Genomic DNA, 24020 nt, shown 5'->3' on the forward strand with positions numbered 1-24020 from the left:
TTAGCAAATAGTGAACTCATTATCTGTTAAGCATTAACTCTACATTAATAAGCGTTAGTAAGCAGTTTACAATGGTGTACAAATGCTCCATTCTTGACTTATAAGCAGCTATATAATGTGTTTAATGATTGTATTTTCATACTTAGTTAATGATTTATTTTTCATTACTAAATTAAGTATCACAATATTTACAAACCAGTTGTATTTAAGAGTAGATGAGGGTGTTTAGGATCATTCAGAATGAGTTAGTAAATGATTAATAAACTATTGAAATCAAGGTTTATATGTCTTATTATTCAGGCATATATTAATGGTTACTATACATGTTAATAAATGCTTTATTAACTCAACTTCATGCAGTTTTGTGACCTAATCTAAAGTGAGGAGTATTCATGCTTTATAAATGCCTTATAAATGACAAATAAAGGCTCAGTTAAACTCTAAACAGGAAGAATGACATTATTCATTCCTATTCATTTAAAGATACACAAATGAAACTGTACTTCAAATGAAAATTAAATCTTTGCAAGCTTATCTAAAATAAAATCACTGTAGAGTTTAATTATTGCATCTTATTTTATTGTTTAATTATTATATTTTTGTTGTTTTATCCAGTTGGATGTCATATTTTGACACTCCTGTTATTTGGCAATGTTTAAACTTTACGGTAATTTTACTTTTTAGAAAGATTGCACAGATTATCGTTCATTTGATTCTGAGCCTTTATTTGTCATTTATAAGGGATTTATAATTCATAAATAGTCCTCACTTTAGATTAGGTCACAAAACTGCATGAAGTTGAGTTAATAAAGCATTTACTAACATATTAGTTAACTATTAGTATATGCCGGAATAATAAAATGTATAAATGTTGATTTCAATAGTTTATTAATCATTTACTAACTCATTCTGAATGATCCTAAAAACCCTCAACTACTTTTAAATACAAACGGTTTGTAAATAATTCAATACTTAATTTAGTAATGAAAAATAAATCATTAACTAAGTATGAAAATACAATCAATAAATACATTATATAGGTGATTATAAGTCAAGAATAGAGCATTTGTAGCTGCAGTTATAAACTGCTTACTAACGCTTATTAATGTAGAGTTAATGCTTAACAGATAATGAATTCACTATTTGCTAATGCTTAATAAATGATTTATAATGTGTAGTTATTGTAAAGTGTTACCGAAAGTTTTGTTGCAGAAGTGTGTAAATATAACCAGCTTCTAAATGTAAAAATGTATTAATTATATTTTTTATAATCACACTTGATTAAAACAGTCCGCAAAAGCACTTTGATTGACATTCTCCCTTATGTAAGTGTCATGAGAGGAGGAAAGCCCTGCTTATTAGTGACGATCTCTTCCTCATTAGCATAGGATGTTAGTCTTGTTTTGGAATCTGCCCCGATGCTGACGCATAGGCATTTTTAGCTCCGCCCTCTTTTGAAAAGACCACATCTCATTTGCATTTAAAGTGACAGTCACCAAAATGGCACAATTAGGATCAAAGCCTAAAAGGGGCCGTTTCAAGGAGTTATAAAACATTATTTGTGTTATATTTTGAGCTGAAACTTCACATACACCCTATAGGGACATCAAATACTTTTTCCATACATCAAAAAGCCAGAAAACCCTTTGTTCAAGTGAATCTTATCATTTGACTGTTCTCTGAGTTCGAACTGAAATTGGGAGGCAAGCCTTTAGTCATGCAGCCCCCTCGTCCTGAAATACTCAAAGTCGGGGAATATGCCGTTGGATATAGACAAGATTAATTAAATATCACGTTTAACAAATATTGTGAGATTAGATCCAGCGGTAGGTCCTTGATGAACTGTCCGACGTGCACAGCTCTCACCTGGGATTCTATGCTTAAAACACCTGCTGACTGCCTGGAGCTCAGACACGCTGCAGCGCATGTCAGAGTGTGTGTGTGTGTGTTTACGGGATGTGCGTTTTCAGAGGTTTAGTGTGGATAGAGAGCTGTTCAGAAACGCTAGGTGAAACGTGAATCATTTTTATTTCTAAAACACTGTTTTAAAACTAAAATGTATTAGTGTAAACGGGGCCTCAACCACTTTCCTGGAGTACCACCAAAACTGCATGTTTTGGATGTCTCCTTTGTCTGTCACACCCATTATATCTCTTTCAGTCTGAAAATCAATCAATCTGAATCAGGTGTGTTTGGTTAAGGAGACAATGGAAATTTGGTTCTCCAGGAACGTGGTTGAGAAACACTTCCATAGACGACCTTATTTGAGCCATGTTTTTTGACATTATCAGTTTTTCTACAGAGATAATATTAGTCCTGTTTGGAATCTGCCACTATGCTGACACATAGGAGTTTGTAGCTCCGCCTTCTTTTGAAAAGAAGGAGCACAATCTCATTTGAATTTAAAGCAACAGTCACAAAAACGGCACAATTTGAATCAAAGCCCAACTGGAGCCATTTCAAAGAGTTATAAAAAATAATTTGTGGGGTATTTTGAGCTGAAACTTCACATACACACTCAGGTGACATCAGAGACTTATTTTACATCTTGTATAAAGGGGCACAACAGGACCTCTTTAATTAATAAACCTGTAGTTCCTGTTTAATAGTTGTCCTGCTTCTGTGACTTTCAGTGCTTGATAATTGGAGGAGGCCCCTGCGGCTTGCGGACGGCCATCGAGTTAGCTTTCCTCGGAGCCAAAGTGGTGGTGATAGAGAAGAGAGACACGTTCTCCAGAAACAACGTCCTGCATCTCTGGCCCTACACCATTCATGACCTCAGGGCTTTGGGAGCCAAGAAGTTCTATGGAAAGTTCTGCGCTGGAGCGATTGACCATATCAGTGAGTTCTGAAGCAACTTCTCATTCCCTGTGTTAATTTTTATCATATTTTAAGCAAATGGTTATAACTTCCTTGTAGGGAAAGGAAGTAGAAGTCATTTTTCGTTCTCCCTTTTGTGTTTTGGAAGCTCTTTTGTATTTGCTGTACATGCGGATTATTTCTGAATTGTGGGTACATTTCAAGCATTGATCTTAAACTATAAATATATACAGGAAAAAATATTTTACAGTAAACTGAAGCCTGAATAAATAATGTGAAATGATGCTAAATTTTGAAAGAGCCATGCATTCCCCTTTCTCAGCGGGGTGTTTTCACACCTCTAGTTTGAAAAAAAGTCTGGAAAGTGGGTGAGTCCAGCTCTTTTTAGGTGGGAGTGTTGGGAGAGGGAAAGGGGGAAGGGTTTGCATTAAAATGGGAGTTTTCTGTTCGAGCACGTGCTGATTTTCACAGAGGCAAAACAATCACAGGCGCAGAGGAGAAAGACAGTGACTGTTTACATGGACATTAGTAATCAAATTACTTGCCTTATTGTTAATTTGTCGACTTTAACTGCAGTTTGGCTCTTTCACTTTCATTCAGGAATTTTTCATGCATGCTCCACGAGATATTGGATCTGAAGAACTGCTGGAAGAGTGTATTTTTAATGGAGTGTTTGAGACCGCTTGCTGTATGGCAGAAAGAATGATCAAAACCATGTCGGCCTAGAAAATAGCAACTTTTTATTTTAGTCTTAGCACCCAATGTAGCTACAGCAGAGCTTTAAATACGTAAGTGAGATGCTAATGGTCTAATCTGATTCAATATTCTATTCTAAGCTAAGCTAAAAGTGCTCCCACCAGACCAGAGATCGGCAGAATGGATTAAAAAATGGTAAAACTCAACTGTTTAACTCTAGGTGCATTGTAAAATTAGCCTAAACATGAAAAAAAAGTTAACGTATTATTGTTTTTCCATTGAATGTACTTAAATATTTTAAATACACATTTTAGATTTATAAATCAAGCAGATTCAGGTAAAATTTGTATAGTTTTTTCACTTACCTGTACAGAACTAGACATCCTTGATTCAACACTTTATTATGGTTATATCCTTTTAATTTTTTTGTTGCTAAACTTTAGTAAAATTTACTTAATTAAAGGCATTAAATATATTAAAGCATAAACAAATACACTATACTCCCTGTTACTCAAACACTTTTCTTTTTAATTTTTTTGACTAAAGGATCCTACACATCAGGACGCTTTTCGTTTGCGTTTATTGTCAGCGTTTTACGACACGTTTTACCGTATTCAAACCCAAGCGATTTTCACTGGCGTCAAGCAGAAGAGTATGCAAAATCACTCCTTGACGTTAGATGGCGCTACACAACTTTAAGCTTCTGACACCCGCTTATAACACAGAAAGAGGAGGAGAGGAAGTTCACACACTTGTTGTTAAAGTTACTGGCGACTCGAACAAGCATGGATGGTTCAAGCAGCAGCTCCAGCTCTAGCGATGAAGAAATGATTATTTTAAATGATTTTTCGACACATTTCTAATCATAATAGTTCTCAAACAATAACTCATTTCTAATAACTGATTTTTTACGCCCCTTTTCAAGATTTAAGATAAGTTTCTGTAAAGTTTCAGCCCAAAAAACCCATCAGATGATTTATTAAACCATGTTGGAATTTTCTGCTTTGAACTATATGTAGCTGTTTTTGTTGTCTGTGCCTTTAATGCTAGTTCTCCTCAAAAATACCACAGTAAGAACTTTCACAATGATTATTTTATGTATTTGTTTTGGAGTTAATTCAAGCCTATGTATCTGCTACGCAAAACATGAATAAGTTGGCAGAATAAGTTGGCAGTTCACTCTGCTGTGTCGACCTCAGATTAATAAAGGGACTAAGCCGAAAAGAAAATGAATGAATGAATGAATTTTTTTTATCAAATTTGATGATGAGTGATGATCACAGAGAGCTGAAGAGATTGTTTAATCCAGGTTGCGTTGCACACGTCCTGTTGTGGATATGTTTATACGTGTTACTATGGAGACATGTTAAGCGGCTGTCAATCAATTCGGTGGAAGGGGAAATCACACTCCTACGTTTGTGGTCGGGCTCACAATGAGAGGGATTTGGATCCTATTTTAACATCAGGTAATAAACAAAAGAGACTTATTGTCTTTATATTGTCTTTACCCCAATATGAATGTGGACACACCATACCTACACACAGTTCTGTCCGAACAGCTTACAAAAGATGATTTTCGTCATAGGTGCTCTTTAAAGGCTTAACTAGATTAATCAGGGTAGTTAGGGTAATTAGGCAAATTATTTAGGGGGGCTGATAATATTGACCTTAAAATGTTTTTTTTTTTTTTTTTTAATCAAATTGCTTTTAGTCTAGCCAAAATAAAACAAGTAAGACTTTTTCCAGAATAATAAAATATAGGAACTACTGTGAAAAAAATTGCTTGCGCTGTCAAACATTATTTGGGAAATATTTGAAAATTCACAGGAGGGCTAATAATTTTGACTTTAACTGTACATATATATGTTGGTTCCTCACGCAAAGCCATGCAATTAAATTTTGGGGTTTAGAATAAAGCACATGAATTATTTAAACCCTTATTTATCCTTATAAGGACTTGACAGTATCAGGCTACAATTACATTCATCTCAGGCTCCATTCATATTCAATAGCGATTGAATTTCCATTTTTGGGTGAACAATCCAAATGACAAAGAACTAAGTGTAAATGCAATCCATGCCACTCCAGTGATGATATTTCTGTTCTCACATGTGTTAGTTTTACTGGCTGGTGTTTTTCTAAGTGACGCAGTGCTAGCGTGACTGTGAGGCTAATGGTTCTCGCTCTGGTTTTGGCAGGCATTCGGCAGCTCCAGCTCATGCTCCTGAAAATCGCTCTGATTCTTGGTGTGGAGTTTCATGTTAATGTGGAGTTCGTCAAGCTGGCTGAGCCTCCAGAGGACCAGGAGAATGAAGGTGAGGCTGGCTGAAGGCCCCAGACCCACACCAAACATTCTCACGACATACAGAGGCTGTCGAAAATGTCAGCTCTTTAACCTTCTTATTGTTTGTTATTGCTGTTTTACACAATCTGTCATACAAATGTCACAAAAAAATCAAATAACACATATGAAAGTATGGGAATTATGCAGCCATCATGAAAGGTTGAATAAACAATGTTATATTTTATCTTCAATGTAGCTGGCCTGTCATGCCTGTCAGTTTAAAATGTAACAAAACACTTGAATATTAATTTTGTAACATTTTTGTTATATTAAATAGTAGTAGTTGTAATATTAATAATATTATTTTTATGTACTTACTTCAAGGGCCATTTATATTGAAGTTGACATTTATTGGTGTTTCGTGACATCTAGTTTTATGAGGAGAGTTGTGTTAGCCCAACGCTCAACCCCCAACCGGGAGGATCAGGGCATACACACATACACTATGGACAATTTAGCTTACCCAATTCACCTTTAGCACATGTCTTTGGACTGAGGGGGAAACCGAAACACTCAGAGGAAACTCTGGAAATAAGGTGAAGCACGATTGATATTTTGATTTAAATTAACTGATAATACAATTTATTTTATATTTTAGCTACTTTTTAATGTTGCTCTTTCACACATTCTGTCATACAAATGTCATACAAATTCTGTCAAATAAAAAAGTGTAGTAATAATAATATTAATATTCATGATTTCAATTTTTTTAAGTCACCAGCCATATTTCTCTGAATAAAGTGAAGTATGACTGATATTATAATTTGAATCAACTGATAAAAATTAAATTAAATTAAATTAAATTAAATTAAGTTAAGTTAAATTAAATTAAATTAAATTAAATTAAATTAAATTAAATTAAATTAAATTAAATTTATTTTATTTTATTTTATTTTATTTTATTTTTGGCTACTGTTTATCATTACTATTTCACACATTCTGTCACATAATATGATATAATATGAGAAATGACAAAAGATTGTTAAGATTTAATTCATGTCGATTTTAGGGTTATTGGCTTAATGCACTTACCTGACAAATTTCATTAATTCATTTTCCTTTGGCTTAGTCCCTGATTTATCACAGGTCGCCACAGTGGAATGAACCACCACTTACTTGACAGATTTATGTATTTTAATTTCAGGTGGTCTGTGTAATCTGTTTTATGTTTGGTAAAATAATTTGTAATTGTATATGTTTTCAACTAATTACACTGTCTTGTCCAATAGGTGGATTTAGAGGTTATTGCAAAAAAAAAAAAAGAAAAACTACCGTGTTAAAAACCAAAGAAATGTCTAAAGTGACATTTATGAAAAAAAGCTGTTTTATTTGCTAACTAATAACACTTTCATTATCTGTAAAATGAAACTCCTGAACCTAATCAGAGGAACCTGATAGAAAATGCTCATTTACAAGAAAAGAGGTTTGATGAATTTAGAAGGTTTTGCATCTGAACTCTTCATATATAGTTTATTATTTAATAAAAATGTAATTGTATTTTTCATCAACTGAATTCAAATGAATTGATTGTGGGCATTATCTCAACCACTGCCAGTTGCATAGCTTGACACAATTTTTCTCTCTGTAATATTCACATGCATGCTAGACTTGTTGGCTGCTAGTCCTTTATTATTCACTCCAACCGCCTATTAAATCTAAGAAACAACTCCAAACAGACAGATTTCAGACACTTAAGCATAAGGCATTTGATTTAAGACGTCCTTGCTGATTATAAGAAACATATAATGAGTCTTCACACTTTTAAATATAAACAAACACAGAGACAGCACGGTGGCTCAGTGGTTAACACTGTCACCTCACAGCAAGAAAGTCACTGGTTTGACTCCTGGCTGGGCTAGTTGACATTTCTGTGTGGAGTTTGCATGTTCTCCCCCTTGTTGGTGTGGGTTTCCTCTGGGTTCTCCAGTGTCCCCCACAGTCCAAAGACATGCGCTATAGGTGAATTGAATAAGCTAAATTACTGAATTTGAGAGTGTATGGGTGTTTCCCAGTACTGGGTTGCAGCTAGAAGGGCATCCGTTGCTTAAAACCTATTCAATTTTCCTTCAGCTTAGTCCCTTTTTTATTAGGGAATGCCACAGCGGAATGAACCGCCAACTATTTCAGCATATGTTTTACACACCAGATGTCCAGCCGCAACCCAGTACTGGGAAACATCCATACACACTCATTCACACACAAATAGTACGACCAATTTAGTTTATTCAATTCACCTATAGCGCATGTCTTTGGACTGTGGGGAAAACCGGAGCACCTGGAGAAAACCCACATCAGCACAAGGAGAACATGCAAACTCCACAAAGAAATGCCAACTGACCCAGCTGGGACATGCACCAGCGACTTTCTTGCTATGAGGCTACAGTGCTAACCACTGAGCCACTGTGTCACTCTTATAATGAAGCTTAGTATTGAAATGTTATTTTTACTCTTTTTGGCTAATCTGTTCGTCTGTCGTCCAGCATTTTCTTTGGCTCCCTCTCTCTCTAAGGTTTTCAGGGTCATTCTGTTATTTCAGAAAGACATGATGATGTATTCGCTATGATAGCCGTTTCCTTGACAACCAAACAACACCTGCAGAGCCGTTAATGCCTTTTTAATGCCTGCGGAAAAGTGTTCTGATCCACTTCTACTCTTCCCTCCTGTCATTTTATGACTACATAGCATGCATAGCGTCGGCTCGCTAGCACGCGGCTCCGCTATCTCATTTCACAAGCTTTCTAAAGATCAGAGAAACTGAGAAACAATTAGCTGATCGTGATAATTAGAAACAGATCTCATAGGTCCCAGCCGGCAGTGTGTTTCCATATGTGTCCGCTTTGGTCATCTACGAAAGAACAACATTGCGTAAGCTTCTCCAGACCATTAGCAATCTCTCGCTCTCTCTTCAACAGCAGTGACTGCAGGCTGATAAAAACACGAGAGCTTTCTAAATTCAGACTGTGTGATTGCAGCGACCTTGTAATGTGACCTTGAGGCGATACTTGTGGATCTGTGAAATCTTGGATTAATTTGTTTGAAGTCACGTAAACTTACATTAGAGGATTGGAGGTTAACTGACATTAGAGGTTGGTTTAATTATCGACTTGCTCTAACTATATGTTTTTATATTGCATAATGAGCTGGGCAAGATTGCATAATGCTTGAGTACCTCATGGTTCAAGCTAAATTCTCAAGTTTTAAGTTAATTTTTATTTTTTGGATAGCAAAATCCAGATGTTTGCAACTAAAATGTCGGATTTTGTTGATTTTTTTGCAGCATTTTTTTATTATTGTTTTTGCAGTGAAAATATGCACAAAACTTAATTTACAGTATGATTAATTTTTTTAACCTTGAGAATCATTGATCCCTGTAATATTCTTAAATTAAAAGAACAGAGTTTACCCCTAAAGCCTGCTATCTAATATTTGAAAATGAAAGCAATTTATTTGGCAATGAATGCTAAGTCGGCTGTGTTTTGATGGCTTCATGAACATGTTGATGGAAATGATGTGTGCGCACTATGAGTGGGAGAAAGAGAGAGTGAAGGCTACGCTTATGATGACAGACGCATAAACTATAAAGAATTTTAGCGTAAGAGAGAGGAAAGAGAAAGGAAACCAAAAACTTGAATGTTCATTTTGTAATATTTGTTTCAGATTAAATAGTAGAGGTAACAGCTGTTGTAGTAATAAAAATAATAATATTCATAATTTCTATTATATATAAAAAATAAAAAAATAAATAAACGTTACAAATCCTCAAGTCACCAGCCACATTTCTTTGCAAATACAGTGTTTAATTTAACTTTATTTTAGTTTAATGTAGTTTTGTTTTTGGTAGTGTTTTGTTTCATTTAATTTTGTTTTGTTTTAATTTAACTGTATTTTATTTTATTTTATTTATTATTCTATTCATTCATTTTTATTTAGTTTTAATTTATTTGACATATTTTTTTGTTTGTTTAATTTAATTTAATTTGAATTTAATTTTATTTTTGTTTTCTTTTGTATACATTTTCTTTGTTTTGTTTTTTTTTGTATAGTTTTGTTTTGGGGCTGAACGGTGGCGCAGGGGGTAGCACGTTCACCTCACAAGAAGGTCGCTGGTTCGAGCCCTGGCTGGGTTAGTTGGTATTTCTGTGTGGCATGTTCTCCCAGTGTTCGCGTGGGTTTCCTCCGGGTGCTCCGGTTTCTCCCACAAGTTCAAAAACATGTGGTACTGGTGAATTGAGTAAGCTAAATTGTCCGTGGTGTATGTGTGAGTATGGGTGTTTCCCAGTGATGGGTTGCAGCTGGGAGGGCATCCACTGTGTAAAACATTTGCTGGATAAGTTGGCTGTTCATTCCTGATTATTACAGGGACTTAGGCGAAAAGAAAATGAATGAATGAATGAATGAATGAATGAATGAATGAATGAATGAATGAATGAATGAATGAATGAATGAATATGCAATTATGCACATGGCACTATGTGGTAAAGGGTGACTTTGAACTGTCTCTTGATTGGCCGAAATATGCAGGAAATCTGCGGCAACTGAAAAAAATTTCTCTAAAAAACAAACTCTTGCTTGTATATGCGTTAAATTCAGCGATCACAAAAATGTTAAATCCTGGAGGGCCTGACTTGTATTTGTTAGACAGTCTTGGATTATTTAGCTTGAAGTCAAGCTGTACACTTTTGACATTGGTTGGCTCAACTGTTGAGTGACTTGCTGTGACTACATGTTTTTGGAATGTGTAGCGCGCCGGGCAAGATTGCATAACGCTTACATGAATAACAGTACCTGGTCTTGTCGAAATATGTGGCTGTTAGAAAAACGTTTCCATTTAGACGAATATTTTCATTTAAAACAACCCAAGGTTCCCTTACAGCAAGAACAGACCCTCAAAAGTGATTCTGGGTGACATATTTCAATATTAATTTGTATTTATTGTGCTATTGCTCCACCCTGCTACTGTCCGCCAAATAAAGGAAAATAAAATATTGCTCCAATATTTCTCTTTAATAGTTTGGGATGCTTGAAAGGATTGTTTACACAAAAATGAGAATTCTGTCATCATTTACTGTAATGTATGTTCAAGATCTGATGACTTTCATTCTTGTGTTGAACATACAAGCAGATGTTTTAAATAAGTCGGTGACCGAACAGATTCAGTGCATACTGACTTATTTGTATAAGATTTGTTTGGAGGAAAAACAATGGAAGTAAATGGGAACCAAAACTGCTTGATTTCAAGCATTCTCCAGAATATCCTAGTGTGTGAGAGTGTTCCACAGAAAAATATATAATTTGGGTACTTCTAACTGAATGTAACGTATATCCAGATACTTACAGTTACTGCATTTAATTTCAAATAAAATGAAGATGTATAATTGTTTAAACTTGTTAAATAGTTAGTTGAACTTTTCTGACCCACTTAAGTTGGACTGAAATATATTTAAATGGATTTATATGCATACTGAAAAACTGGTAAATCTGACTTCATTTAGTTTGCAACGCCTAACGTCCAATAATACAATTTATTCCTAAAGGACAAAAGTAAAAAAAAAAAAAACGGCCTACTTTTTGGTCTTATTTTCATTTTAAAAACCGTTTCACTCAGATGTACGTCATAATAAGAAAAAAAAAACAACGATATCAACTTCTGTTTCATTTAATGAAAAACAAAAAAGCAATTCATACAAAAAATGAAATTTACCTCATTATTTACTAGGGCTAAAATGAGAATCACCATTTTCTTGCTTAAAGGGCACCTAGGTTACCGCTTTTTTCAGATTTAATATAAGTCTTTTGTGTCTCCAGAATGTGTCTAAAGTTTCAGCTCAAAACACCCATCAGATTTTTTATTATACCTTTTACAAGTTTCTCTTTTATACCTTTTAGCATCAGGTAGCTGTTTTGCTGTACTGCGCCTTTAAGGCTAGTCCTCTTCGCTCACCGTTTCTACATGCCTTTCTGCGTGCCTTAATCTCCTCCCTCGGCTGATTCAGACAACAGACAGACATAAAGGAAGCAGATCTCACGTAGCGTTTGTGAGAAATACTACAGTAGGAACTTTACCAATGAGTATTTAATGCATTTGTTGTGGAGTTGCAACAATGAGTCACCCACAACGTCATTACAAAGTTCAAGCCCACACACAGATACACACACACACACATACACAGCGCAGCGCAAATGTGACAGGATACAGGTTAATCTCCACTGCTGTATGGATATCTGTTATGTTAATGGACAAAATAAACCTGATTTAACCTCCACAAACCGGGATGGAAGTGTCTAATTTTATAATTGTCCTGACACGCGGCTATGGTGATAAAGTAAAGCTGAAGTAAATCGCTGTACTTCATTTCACACATGCTCTGTTTTAAAACATTTTAAACATGTGAAACTTACTCTTGATCACATTTGATGATGATTAATGATCCTAGCAAACTGAACAGACCTTTCATTCCCGGTTGCTTTGCACACGTCCTGTCTTGTTGATATGATTATACAGGTGACTACCGGGACATGTTAATACGTAGCTGTCAATCAATTCTGTTGGCGGGGGGACCGCACTCCTACATCAAGTTGAAGTCAGTCTGAAAACCACTCCATTTGATCCACTGTTTTTATGTTGTTAAATTAAAAAAAAAAAGTACTGGGTGTGTTTATATCACCCCAATATGGCGGTCTATACGCTATACCTACACACATGTCTGTCCAAACTGCTTGAAAAGTAGATTTTTCACCATGGGTGCCCTTTAAAATCAACATCCCGATTTTCTCATGATTCTGTAGCTGTAAAATAAAGGTTAATATGATTAGCGTATTATTGTTGTTATTTCTCAAACATATGGTAAAACAGCACTAATAATATTCGCCCTATGTGTACAGTAGTTCTACTGCTGGTTATAATGCTACATTTTGAATAGACTTAACATGACTTTAAATGCGTCCTGGTTGCTAATGCAAAGTAAAGTGGTGACATTAGAATTCAACTATTCATAATCTCAACAAAAAGTACTCCAGGGTGTCTCGAACCTTTATCATCAAGGGCCCTATCATACACCCGACGCAGTGTGGCGCAAGGCGTGGCGCAATAGTCTTTTGGTAGTTCCAGCTTGGCGCAAGAGTCGTTTTGAGGCGTTGCGCTACGCTATTTAAATAGCAAATGCATTAGCGCTCATTTGTGCGCCCATAGGTGTTCTGGTCTAAAAAGGAAGGCGTTCTGAGGCAGACCGCTGGCGCGTTGCTATTTTGAGAATCTATAATAGATTTTTCATTAGACCAAAACTAACCCGGTCTAAACTCCGGCGCAGAGTTGCGCCACGCTTACGCACTGCTTAATACGCACAAGAGAGCAATAGGCAAATATCTTTACATATGAAAAAAAATTAAATATTAAGGATATATATAGGATATAATAAGAATAGATATAGGATATAAATATAAAGGATTAAAATATTACAAAACATATTATTTTCTAGCCTACATAAATATGAAAAATCACTGCTTTTATGTCTTCTTCATCTCGGGAGGCTTTTTCAGTTCATTCATAACAATTTGCTTTTGTATAATGTTATTATTATTAGCAGTATTATTTATTATATCCATATTTATATTTGTTTTATTAAAAACAAGCTTAGATTTGCCCACCTGTAAGGTTTTAGACCATATGGGGCACAGCATGTGTTTTAGGATATAACTCAGGTTTTTGAGCACATTTTGTTAATATTGTTAATAAATTCGTTTGCTGGAAATTAAAACTGAATTTAGAAATAGTTTTGAAACGAATATTTGCGCTTAACAAACAAAAGTATTTATTTATAGACTAATTGATGTCTGTGCGTAAAGGTTTCCCTATCCAAGAGCGAAAGTGAAAGTGATCCATTATCTCTCATTCTCACGCAGTAGATGCTCTGTTTAACAGTTTTCTATTAAAAAACTGTTAACTGTTTGCTTGTGAAATGCTCATTTTTTCCACTTAGATTTACTTTGCATCCTGTAAATGGCGAATGCGCTCTTGGCGTGACGCAGCTTAAAGGTAATGGGAGATAAGATTCTAATTGGTTTATTCTCAAAACACACCTATAACTCATTAAGAAAATAAACTCAACCCTTTTAGAACATGCGCCGCGGTGCAAGGCAGATTTCCCGTCGTTAAATTAGCAAAAACGCGTCCTGACACGCCCTGAAAGCGTTTGCGCCCTGCGTTTTGCACTCTGTGCATGGACCGTCAAAATAGAGCCCCAAGTGTGCAATCAGTTTTTAGAATGACAGAAGATTGACAATGTCTTTGTGCATTAATAAAGCTATAAAATGAATTTGGGTAGCAGATCAGATAATTAAGTCTTTGGAGAATGCGATGAGGTAGTTTTTAGATTTTATACGGTATCTACGATTTTTCCAGATGTTGACATCTTGCCAAGTCTGAGCACAGACATTATTGAGTCTTTTCTGAAATATAGATTATAGGTCATTTTGATTTTAGTAGAAACATCTGAAAAACACGACATGCTCTTCTCACTTCATTTCTAAGTTCTGTTGATCTATCTCTATCATTTGTGATTAGTCATATGGACTGAATGCATGTGTTTGTTTGTGCAGGGCCGGGCTGGAGGGCAGACATTCGGCCTGCCGATCACCCTGTGGCCGACTTTGACTTTGATGTGGTGGTGGGAGCCGATGGAAGAAGAAATTCTTTAGAAGGTATGAACTGAGGATGATGCAATTTCTGCTCAGTCGCCATTTAAAACAAATTCTCATGTGAATAAAATTGGGAATCTGTATGGCGTACTGAATTACATGTTTTATGCACACTAAAATAAACACACATCTGCTGTTTGCACAGTAACTAAGAGGCTATAATAATCTTTGCTCTATGATTACAAACTCTTCTAGCGGTAACTAAAATTGTACCTGTCTTAAATATGATAGCATGCATATGAAAATAGCATGACATATAGACTTTCAAATAAAATAATGGATTCTTTTATACACTGTAATGACAGGTTTTCACAGTGATGAACATCACACATTCAGGGAAATAGTTCATATTTTAGTTTTTTTTTAAATGTAACGTAAAATTAAAACACAATGCTGGATTGTTGTCGTTGTAATCCAATGTTGGGTTAAGGCCGTACTCACACTAGGTACAGTTGCTTCGAACCGGGCCAAAGCATGCTTGTCCCACTCCCGTCTCCCCCGACGGCCCGCACTCACACAACAAACGGGCTTCGGCACTCTTACGTCATCGCTGCTGCGCTGTTCAGTGAGAAGCGCTCTCTCACTCAGCAGCAAAGTGGAGATTTCTCTAGTTATATCGTTTCAGTCGCTTGATATGCCGTCAAATATTTCGCCAAACAGTCCTTAGAGATGCGGTGACACGCAGTCAGATATTTCGCCGAACAGATTCACCACTTTTGGCGCTCATAAACAATCATAAAGTCCTCGTGCTGCAGGAATGAGGAGGTCTGCTGAAGCCGCGCAGCTGTCGTGCAGTGAGGGGTTTAATAAACTACGGCAGTTTGCGTTCAATGAACAGTAAGAATTATTCATAAATCCATATGAAACAGTGCCTTAAAAGTCACGTCTCGCTTTCAGTTTCGGCCCAAGCCCAAGTGAACCGGGCTCAGGCACACCTCTTCCAACCGGGCCAGGGCCGGCCAAGTGAACCGCGCTTGAGCCTGATTCAGCATACTCACACTTCTCAAACGATCCGGGAAACGGGCCTGGGCACGGTACGGATGGCATAGTGTGAGTAGGCCCTAAATATGAAAACAAACAAACAATGGGATGAGAAGTGTAATTAAAATGTAACTGAAAAAATTAACCCAACGTTGATTTGTCTATATTTGACCCAATGTTGGTTTTGTGGGAAAATAAATTTAAATGATTTATATATAACTGAAAAGTTGTTTTCAGAGTGTGACAGACCTTAAAATGTCTTGGTTTCCTGAGTCCTGACAGTCTCCAAAGTAATACAAATTATCAGTTTTACAGCACAGCTGTATTTATTGTCTTCTCTGTCTCCAGAGCATCATTTGCACAGTGTTTTAATACTAAAATGTACGGTGAAGGGGTACTTATATGCTGATGAGATCAGGCCTGGAAAGGCATGTTACCCTGCCGACAACAACACTTCATTTGCTTGCTTTGTTTGACTGTCCCCACCATGATCGTCCCCACCTACATGTATCAAATGTATTTAAACTGAGTGTCTGTTGTACCAATTGAGAGTTTCTTTCGATGACGCCACAGCCACGCTGAGTTCTTCTTATTAAAAGGATTCTGCTTTTAAGATACCGAAAGTTCCCTCTGGTTTTTTGGGCTCGTCTTAGAATTTCACAACAGTTTGGTGCTGTGAGCCAGACTAGAGAAATTCACAACAGTCTCTAACAAGCCTTTTTTAAGTGCATGCTTGTCAGCAAAATTACAAAACAACTGACTGATTTATGGTTATTTTAGCTTTTAACGTTTGAAAATATTAACCTACTAATCAATCCAAATCATTAGTTAGGGATTTTTCCAATATTTCATTCATTCATTCATTTTTCTTCAGCTTAGTCCCTTATTTATCAAGGGCCGCCACAGCGGAATGAACGCCAACTATTCCAGCACATGTTTTACCTAGCTGATGCCCTTCAAGTCGCAACCCATTACAGCCATTTCCAAAGCCATTTGCTTATCTAAAGCTAAAATACTTGGTTCCACACAAATCCTACATGTTGTCTTGACACAAATCAATTAAGTTAACTTAAAATAAGTCTTAAAATAATCTGCCAATGGGGTAAGCAGAATAATCTTACGTCAAAAGAAAAAACAAGATTATTTTGCTTACCCCATTGGCAGATTATTTAGCTTGTTTCAAAGAAAAAACTCACTTAATATTTGGCATATTATTTCTCAAAACAAGACAATATGTTATGCTTGTCTAGAAAATTCTTGTTGATATAAGAAATTTTAGATATTTAGACTAAAAACAAGACAAAAAATCTAAGCAAGAAAAGCATTTTTTGCAGTTCAGCTAGCACAGTTCGTTTGGCATATGTGAAACCACCAATTGCGCTCGGACCTCCGCCAAAACAATCGCTTTGAGATCGCTTGAATGAGGTGGTCTCGGCTCGATTGAAACGATCTCTGGAGCGGATCGATTGTAGTGAGAAAGCGATATGATCCAAGCCCGGTTATATCACAGTGTTTTATGGATACGTAATAGGCATACAGCTATATGAAGAGAGAATTATGAGAAGGGCGGTCATTCCAGACATCCCTAGTCTCCCGGAAGTTTCGGGAGTCTCCCGCAAATGCACAGAGACTCGATAATCTCCCATAAATCGCGCGTCTCCCTCCCGGTCCTCAAATACGTCGCGCACCCTTCTCACCACCCCCCCCACCCCCCCCCCCCCCAAACGCATTCCTCCTCCTTCTTTAGACACGTCATGCGCACCTTATTAAACACCACCAAACCACCACCGCCTGACAGCTAAGCGGGACTCTGAAAAATAATTCAATTCAGCTTTTTCAATTCAGCTTTATTTGTATAGCGCTTTTACAATGTAGATTGTGTCAAAGCAGCTTCACATAAATGGTCATAGTAACTAGAACAGTGTGGTTCAGGTTTTAGTGTTTAAGTTCAGTTCAGTTCAGTTTAGCTCAGTTCAGTGTGATTTAATCATTACTGAGAGTTCAAACACTGAAGAGCCAATTCATCGATGCGTAGCTCTACCAATCCTGAACCATGCGAGCCATTGGCGACAGCGGAGAGGGAAAAAAAACTTCACCTGATGGGAGTGAAGAAAAAAAACCTTGAGGGAACCAGACTCAGTTGGGCACGACCATTTTAATTTCTCCGCTGGCCAAAAGTCTTGTGCAGAGCTTCATTCGCCGTGGTTAAGGCTGGAAGATGGCCTCAGCGAAGACTCGTCTGTCCCTGGGACGTCGCTGGAATCAGACTCATGTTCTCCACTCCCCACGACCATCAGCGCAGCAGCAGCTCAGGATATGGCCTGGTCCCGGATATGGAATCCTTGGGATCATCACGTTGCTGGTCTTCGATCCAATCAGTGACTCCGCATAATCTGAGGACCTCGGGCTGAGTATCCCCAGGTGAAAATAGAGAATAAAGAGAATAATTAGCGTAGCTGCTGTTCGTAGTGTATATAAGCAAGATGCAGAAGCCTGTGTGGAGCCGGCTAGGTGATGCATTGAGTGTATGCTTTACTAAACAGATAGGTCTTTAATCTAGTTTTGAACTGAATAAACCATGAAACTCTGACCAATGTGAGGGGAGTTTACTCACACGTGACTTGTTTTAGCTATTTTGGTCTGTTTAAAAACTGCGAACCGCACCAAGAGCAAAGAGCAACAATGTAACAATTTTAATCGTTGTTTCAGAACAACTGAATCGATTCACAGGTGTGAAAGCACCCTTAGTCATTTTTACAAATCTAAGTAGATTGAACAAAAAACAATTAAGTTGTCCAAAACAAAACTGAAGAATTGTGTTGTTTCAACTTATTTTAAATAAGTAGTTTGAACAAGCAGCAGTAGTAATTTTTTGAGTGTAGCTAAATCTGATGCCATCTTTTAACACCACTAACAAAACTTTTGCAGACATAACCAAAAATGTCTCTTTGTTATGGTCTTCATATCATTAAAACAACCCCAGCTATCCCGTATTAAATTTGGCCCGTGCTCTTGGCTGAAATCCCAGGAATGAATTGTTTCATCCAAGGAGGTTATTAAGCCATAAAATCAAGCTCTGCTGTGTAAAGTGATACTGTATGATGTCACCAGCCGCCCACCATTACATATGAGGTCAGCGCGTGCTCTTGAGGGGCTCTCAACACTTTTCAGCTGTGATGTGTGTTGTTGGACTCGGTTTTCTTAGGTTCGTCATCTTTGCATGTATCCCTAATCAGATGCTTTTTTCCCAAAAAAGGCCATTTGTGCAAACTATGGGATGTTAGCTCATCGCCCAATTATGAGTAACTTCAGGGAGAAAAAAAGAAAGAAACCAAGCTTGTTTTGGACATTAAGCGAGTTAGCTCAAGGACGTCTAGGGAAAGTTAAATTTATCCCAATCTGAGGCAGGGCAAGCAGAATTTGGAATGAGTACCGCAGATGACGAAGACTGAAGCTGATGTCTTAGTGAGTTAACAACACGGCGGTAATGGAGCAGTTCTGGATTCCAATCAAATGTGTGTGCATGTGTGTTTTTTGGAGGAGTTCTGTGGACTTTCATAAGTTATTTTGGAAAATGACAAAGTAGAGTCAATTCCCAATTCAGCGCACTCAACGCCCATGAAACTGAACAGAATGTGCTATTTTTCGTTGAAATTTGCCAGGAAAGGATGGTCTTATTTGCAATCACTTTAAGTGAATTTCACCACTATATGTTCCTTCTGTTTTCATAACTCAACCTCAAATTCAGTGCACCTATAATGAAAATCACCTTTTGGAAGCTGTTTGGACAGAACTGTGTGTAGGTATAGTGTGTCCACAGTCATATTGGTTTGATAGAAACACAATAAGTCTCTTTTAAAATTTCCTGATGTTAAAATAGGATCCAAATCCCTCCCATTTTGAGGCCTCCTGCAAGGTGACGTAGGAGTGCAGTTTTCCTGCTCACCCAATTGATTGACAGCAGAATTTTAACATGTCTCCGTAATGACGCATATAATCGTATCAACAAGACAGGACGTGCGCAAAGGACACAGGATTAAAAGATCTGTTCAGCTCTCTGTGATCATTTGCACCTCAAGAATGAGTCTTACAAGTTTAAAACATGTTTAAAACAGTATATGCACAGCAGTGAAAATTTACGTGTATCCTGTCACATTTGCCATGCAAAAACAGTGCATAGTGACATATAGTGCATATCTGATTTCTGGAATTGCTCTTGCCTGGACTCGAACCCGGTCTTCGTCGTGGTCAACTCCTCTTTGCGTTTTAAGTCCATCAACGAGCTTACTGGACAAACTGGTTGCAGCGGGAAAACCCTCCACACGGAGGTAAGCGGTCAGCCGGTAAGCGCAAAAGGAACAGTGTCGTACTCTCCCGTAGCGTTCGTTAAAAAAATTAAATGCAGCCATACGTACCTCCGGCTACTTAGTTTGCGGCCTCCAGAAACGTCCACTGGACTACGTTTTCAGAATGAACGTGGGTTGCTTTAAAGTGTTGGTTGTATGAGTTGCTTTTGAACACAAAAAAAGATATTTTAAAGAAAACCCATTGCTGGAACCCATCAACTTTTGTTTTTCAGAATATCGTCTTTTATGTTCAAAAGAAGAAGCTTAAACAGGTTTTGAACAAGTGAAGGGTTAGTAAATGATGACAGAATTTAAATTTTTGGTGAACTACTGCATCCTTTTAATCAAAGCTCTTCCAATTCAGTCAGTTCATTTCCAAAAAAAACAAAAACAAAACTAAAACCCGTTTTGTTGATTCATAACCAGTATACACAGCCCGTTCAAGAATGAAGTCATAAACGTTAATGTTTTGTTGGACCACATTTAGCTTTGACACAACATTACTCTCATCCAGGCTTGCAATAATTTTGGGAGGGTCCCACTTTATATTAAGTGGTCTTAACTAACATGTACTTACACAGGAATTAATAGTTTGTTACAATGTACTTTTTGTGTAAATACATGTAATTACTGTGTACTTATGCTTGATTAAATGCATGTATGTAATTAGATCTGTAATTAACTTTTGTTAATTCTGTAAGCTGCTACAGGCGTCATGGTGGCTCAGTAGTTAGCACTGTCGCCTGACAGCAAGAAAGTCACTGGTTTGAGTCCCGACCGGGCCAGTTATGATTTCTCTGTGGAGTTTGCATGTTCTCGCCATGTTAGCGTGAGTTTCCTCCGGGTGCTCCGATTTCCCCCACAGTCCAAAGACATGCAGTATAGGTGAATTGAATGGACTAAATTGGTCGTAGTGTATGTGTGGGAATGTGGAAGGGTATGGGTGTTTCCCAGTAATGGGTTGCAGCTGAAAGGGCATTCACTGCTTGAAACATGCTGTAATATTTGGTGGTTTGTTTCACTGTGCGGACCCCTGATGAATAATGGAGTAAGCTGAAGGAAATTGAATAAATGAATGAACCATGTGCTACAAAGTCTTCTCCAGCACATCCTCTAGATTCTCAATAAGGTTAAGGTCTGGATTCTGTGGTAGCCAATTCATGATTAAAAATTATGTCTCAGTCTCCCTGGATTCTTTCACAATTTGAGTCCGATAAATCACTGGCATTATCATGTTGGATTATGCCCAAGTCATCAAGGAAGACTAACCTGATGGAATTAATGCAATAACCAGGTCATTCAGTATGTTGATCATTCAAGTTTTATCTAACCACATTTCATCCTCATCCTTTCCTACTATCTTTCCATTTTTATTGTGTTTTACACAATTTTAATTGCTAATTTCCAGTGCATTTGTAAAGTTTACAGTATTACTGGCAACTAAAATGACCAGTAATACTGTCAGTTTTACAGCAATTCTTTACATCACAGACATCAGTAGATCATACAGACTCGAGTGACCTACTTTAAGTCTTTTTTTTCTTCTTGTCCTTGCCCTTACTCTCTTTCTCAGGGTTTAGGAGGAAGGAGTTTCGTGGGAAACTGGCTATCGCCATTACGGCAAACTTTACCAACAGAAACACCACAGCTGAGGCAAAGGTGGAGGAGATAAGCGGAGTCGCGTTCATCTTTAACCAAAAATTCTTTCAGGATCTTAGACAGGAAACCGGTGAGCAAAGTACACCACATTGGCCAACATTGGCCACCAAAAAGTTAATTAGTCTGAACTAACCATGGTAAAGGAATATCCCCTAACCATCTGAGCGATGTACTTTCACCTCTTTCTGTGTCAGTGTTATCTGCTTTTATGATTTCAGTTATCATCCTCTTGCTCTGATTTGTCATGTAAATGTTTATCCTCCAGGCGATTACGGGCTTCCTCCCTTCTAACACATACATATGCTTTTGTATACCTGTTGTAACTCGTAGCCCTTTGAAATGGAATTCCTTTAAAATCCTGTCTTAAACTCACACTGACCTCAAGAGACTTATTTTGTCTTATTAAAGGTATTAAGATTTTATAGATGAGAATCTCTGTTGCGGATTCATGTAGGATATGAGTGCTTATATTAAAAATAAAATGAAAATTGTGAAATTAATATGATTTTCAAATTGCACAGATTGAGATTTAATTAGGGATTGTTAGTGGTAACGATTCCAGAGTTGAACATCATTTACACATTTGGTTCATGAGGCATAGTTGATGTTATCGTGAAGTCAAAATAAAAGATTGATGGTTTCCCATTTAAAAATTCATTAAACAAAATGTAAATATTACTGTTTTCATTTTAAAATAAAATATTTTATCTTATTTTGAAGAACAGTACTATTATTATTATTACAATCTGATAATTTACACTTTTTAAAATTATATATTCAATTAAATTAAATAAACTGCTTTATTATATCTCAATAAAGTTATTGTTTTGTACATGATAAAACATTGTGTTACAGAATAATACTGCTTAAAAAATTATAATAATAATATTATTATTATTAAGAATAATCAGTATAGAATATTTTCAACATCATTGAATACTCAATATTTAATAATAATAACAATAATAATAATAATAATAATAATAATAATAATAGTATAATAATAATAATAATAATAATAGTAATAATAATTATAATTATAATTATAATTATAATAATAACAGTAAAAGTAATAACAACAGTAACAACAATGATAACAACAATAATAATATTAATAATAATAATAATAATAATAATAATAATAATAATAATAATATTGATGATAACAATAATAATGATATTAAAAATAATAATAAAACTTAAATGTGTTTAAAATTATATATTTAATTAAATTAAATTAATTTATTATACCACAATAAATTGTATAATATTGTATTATACCACAAAAATAAAGCTATTATTTTCTTATTATTTTGCTTGTGTATAAAATAGATAAAACGATACAATAGAATACTACTACCACTATTTATAAAAAATAATAGTAACAATAATAATATTAATAACAACAGTAAAAACTAATAACAATAATAATAAAAGTGGTGCAGTGGGTAGTGATGTCGCCTCACAGCAAGAAGGTCACTGGTTCGAGCCTCAGCTAGGTCATTTAGCATTTCCGTGTGGAGTTTGCATGTTCTCCCAGTGTTCGTGTGGGTTTCCTCTGGGTGCTCCGGTTTCCCCCACAAGTCAAAAGACATGCGCTATTGGTGAATTGGCTAAATGTTCGGTAGTGTATGAGTGTGAATGAGTGTGTATGGATGTTTCCCATTGATGGGTTGTAGCTGGAAGGGCATCCGCTGCATGAAACATGTGCTGAATAAGTTGGCGGTTCATTCCACTGTGGCGACCCCAGATAAATAAAGGGACTAAGCCTAAAAGAAATGGAAAGAATAATAATAATAATAATAACGATAACAATAACAATAATAACAATAATAATAATAATGATAATAATAATAATAATAGCAGTAATAATAATAATAATAGTAATAAAATTAAAAATAAAAATATTAATAAAACACTTCACTTTACAGCTTGATTAAATGTATTTAAAATTATATAAATAATTAAATTTAATTTATTTATTATACCACAATAAAATAAAAAGCTATTATTTTGTTATTATTTTACTTGTATATGAAATGAATAAAACAATGTACAATAGAATACTACCACTACTATTAATAAAAAATAAGAGTAATAATAATAATAATAATAATAATAATTAAGATGAAGATGAAAAAACTCTCTTTACAGTTTGATTTGGTTTTTGTAAAAAAAAATATATAATAAAAAAACAAGAATAATTCAATGTAATGAACACCCAGATTATTCACGTTTTTTACCAAATCAGTTAGCTCTAATAGGTTTTACATTTAATGTCTACAAAAGAAAGATTTTCTCCAGCTTTTTTTACATTCATACAGATAAAAATCTAGAATCATTTATTTTTTCATAAAAAATAAGGCTCTTCTGCAAAAACAAATTTGGTGAAAGTCACATTGCAATATGTAGTATCACAACATCTTTTTTCGTTTTTAGTTTTCTACATCCCTAATATAAGAGCATGATTTTGTCTCTTT

General features: G+C 35.9%; 1 protein-coding gene across 50 annotated transcripts in view; it reads left to right on the top strand.

The window, feature by feature from the left end:
- Positions 1-24020, top strand: part of mical2a (microtubule associated monooxygenase, calponin and LIM domain containing 2a) — a 144075-nt gene that overhangs the window by 56025 nt on the left and 64030 nt on the right. For all 50 annotated transcript variants that reach the window (XR_012382807.1, XR_012382806.1, XR_012382810.1 and 47 more), the window contains exons 3-6: positions 2634-2841; positions 5715-5831; positions 14456-14557; positions 21455-21610. Coding sequence is in view for 45 of the 50 variants with exons in the window: in XM_068222764.1 (XP_068078865.1) it covers positions 2634-2841; positions 5715-5831; positions 14456-14557; positions 21455-21610 (583 nt within the window). In the remaining 5 variants the exon portion in view is untranslated. The remainder of the gene's footprint in view (positions 1-2633; positions 2842-5714; positions 5832-14455; positions 14558-21454; positions 21611-24020) is intronic.

Source organism: Danio rerio, chromosome 7 (genome assembly GCF_049306965.1).
Source record: "Danio rerio strain Tuebingen ecotype United States chromosome 7, GRCz12tu, whole genome shotgun sequence".
Classification (NCBI taxonomy): domain Eukaryota; kingdom Metazoa; phylum Chordata; class Actinopteri; order Cypriniformes; family Danionidae; genus Danio; species Danio rerio.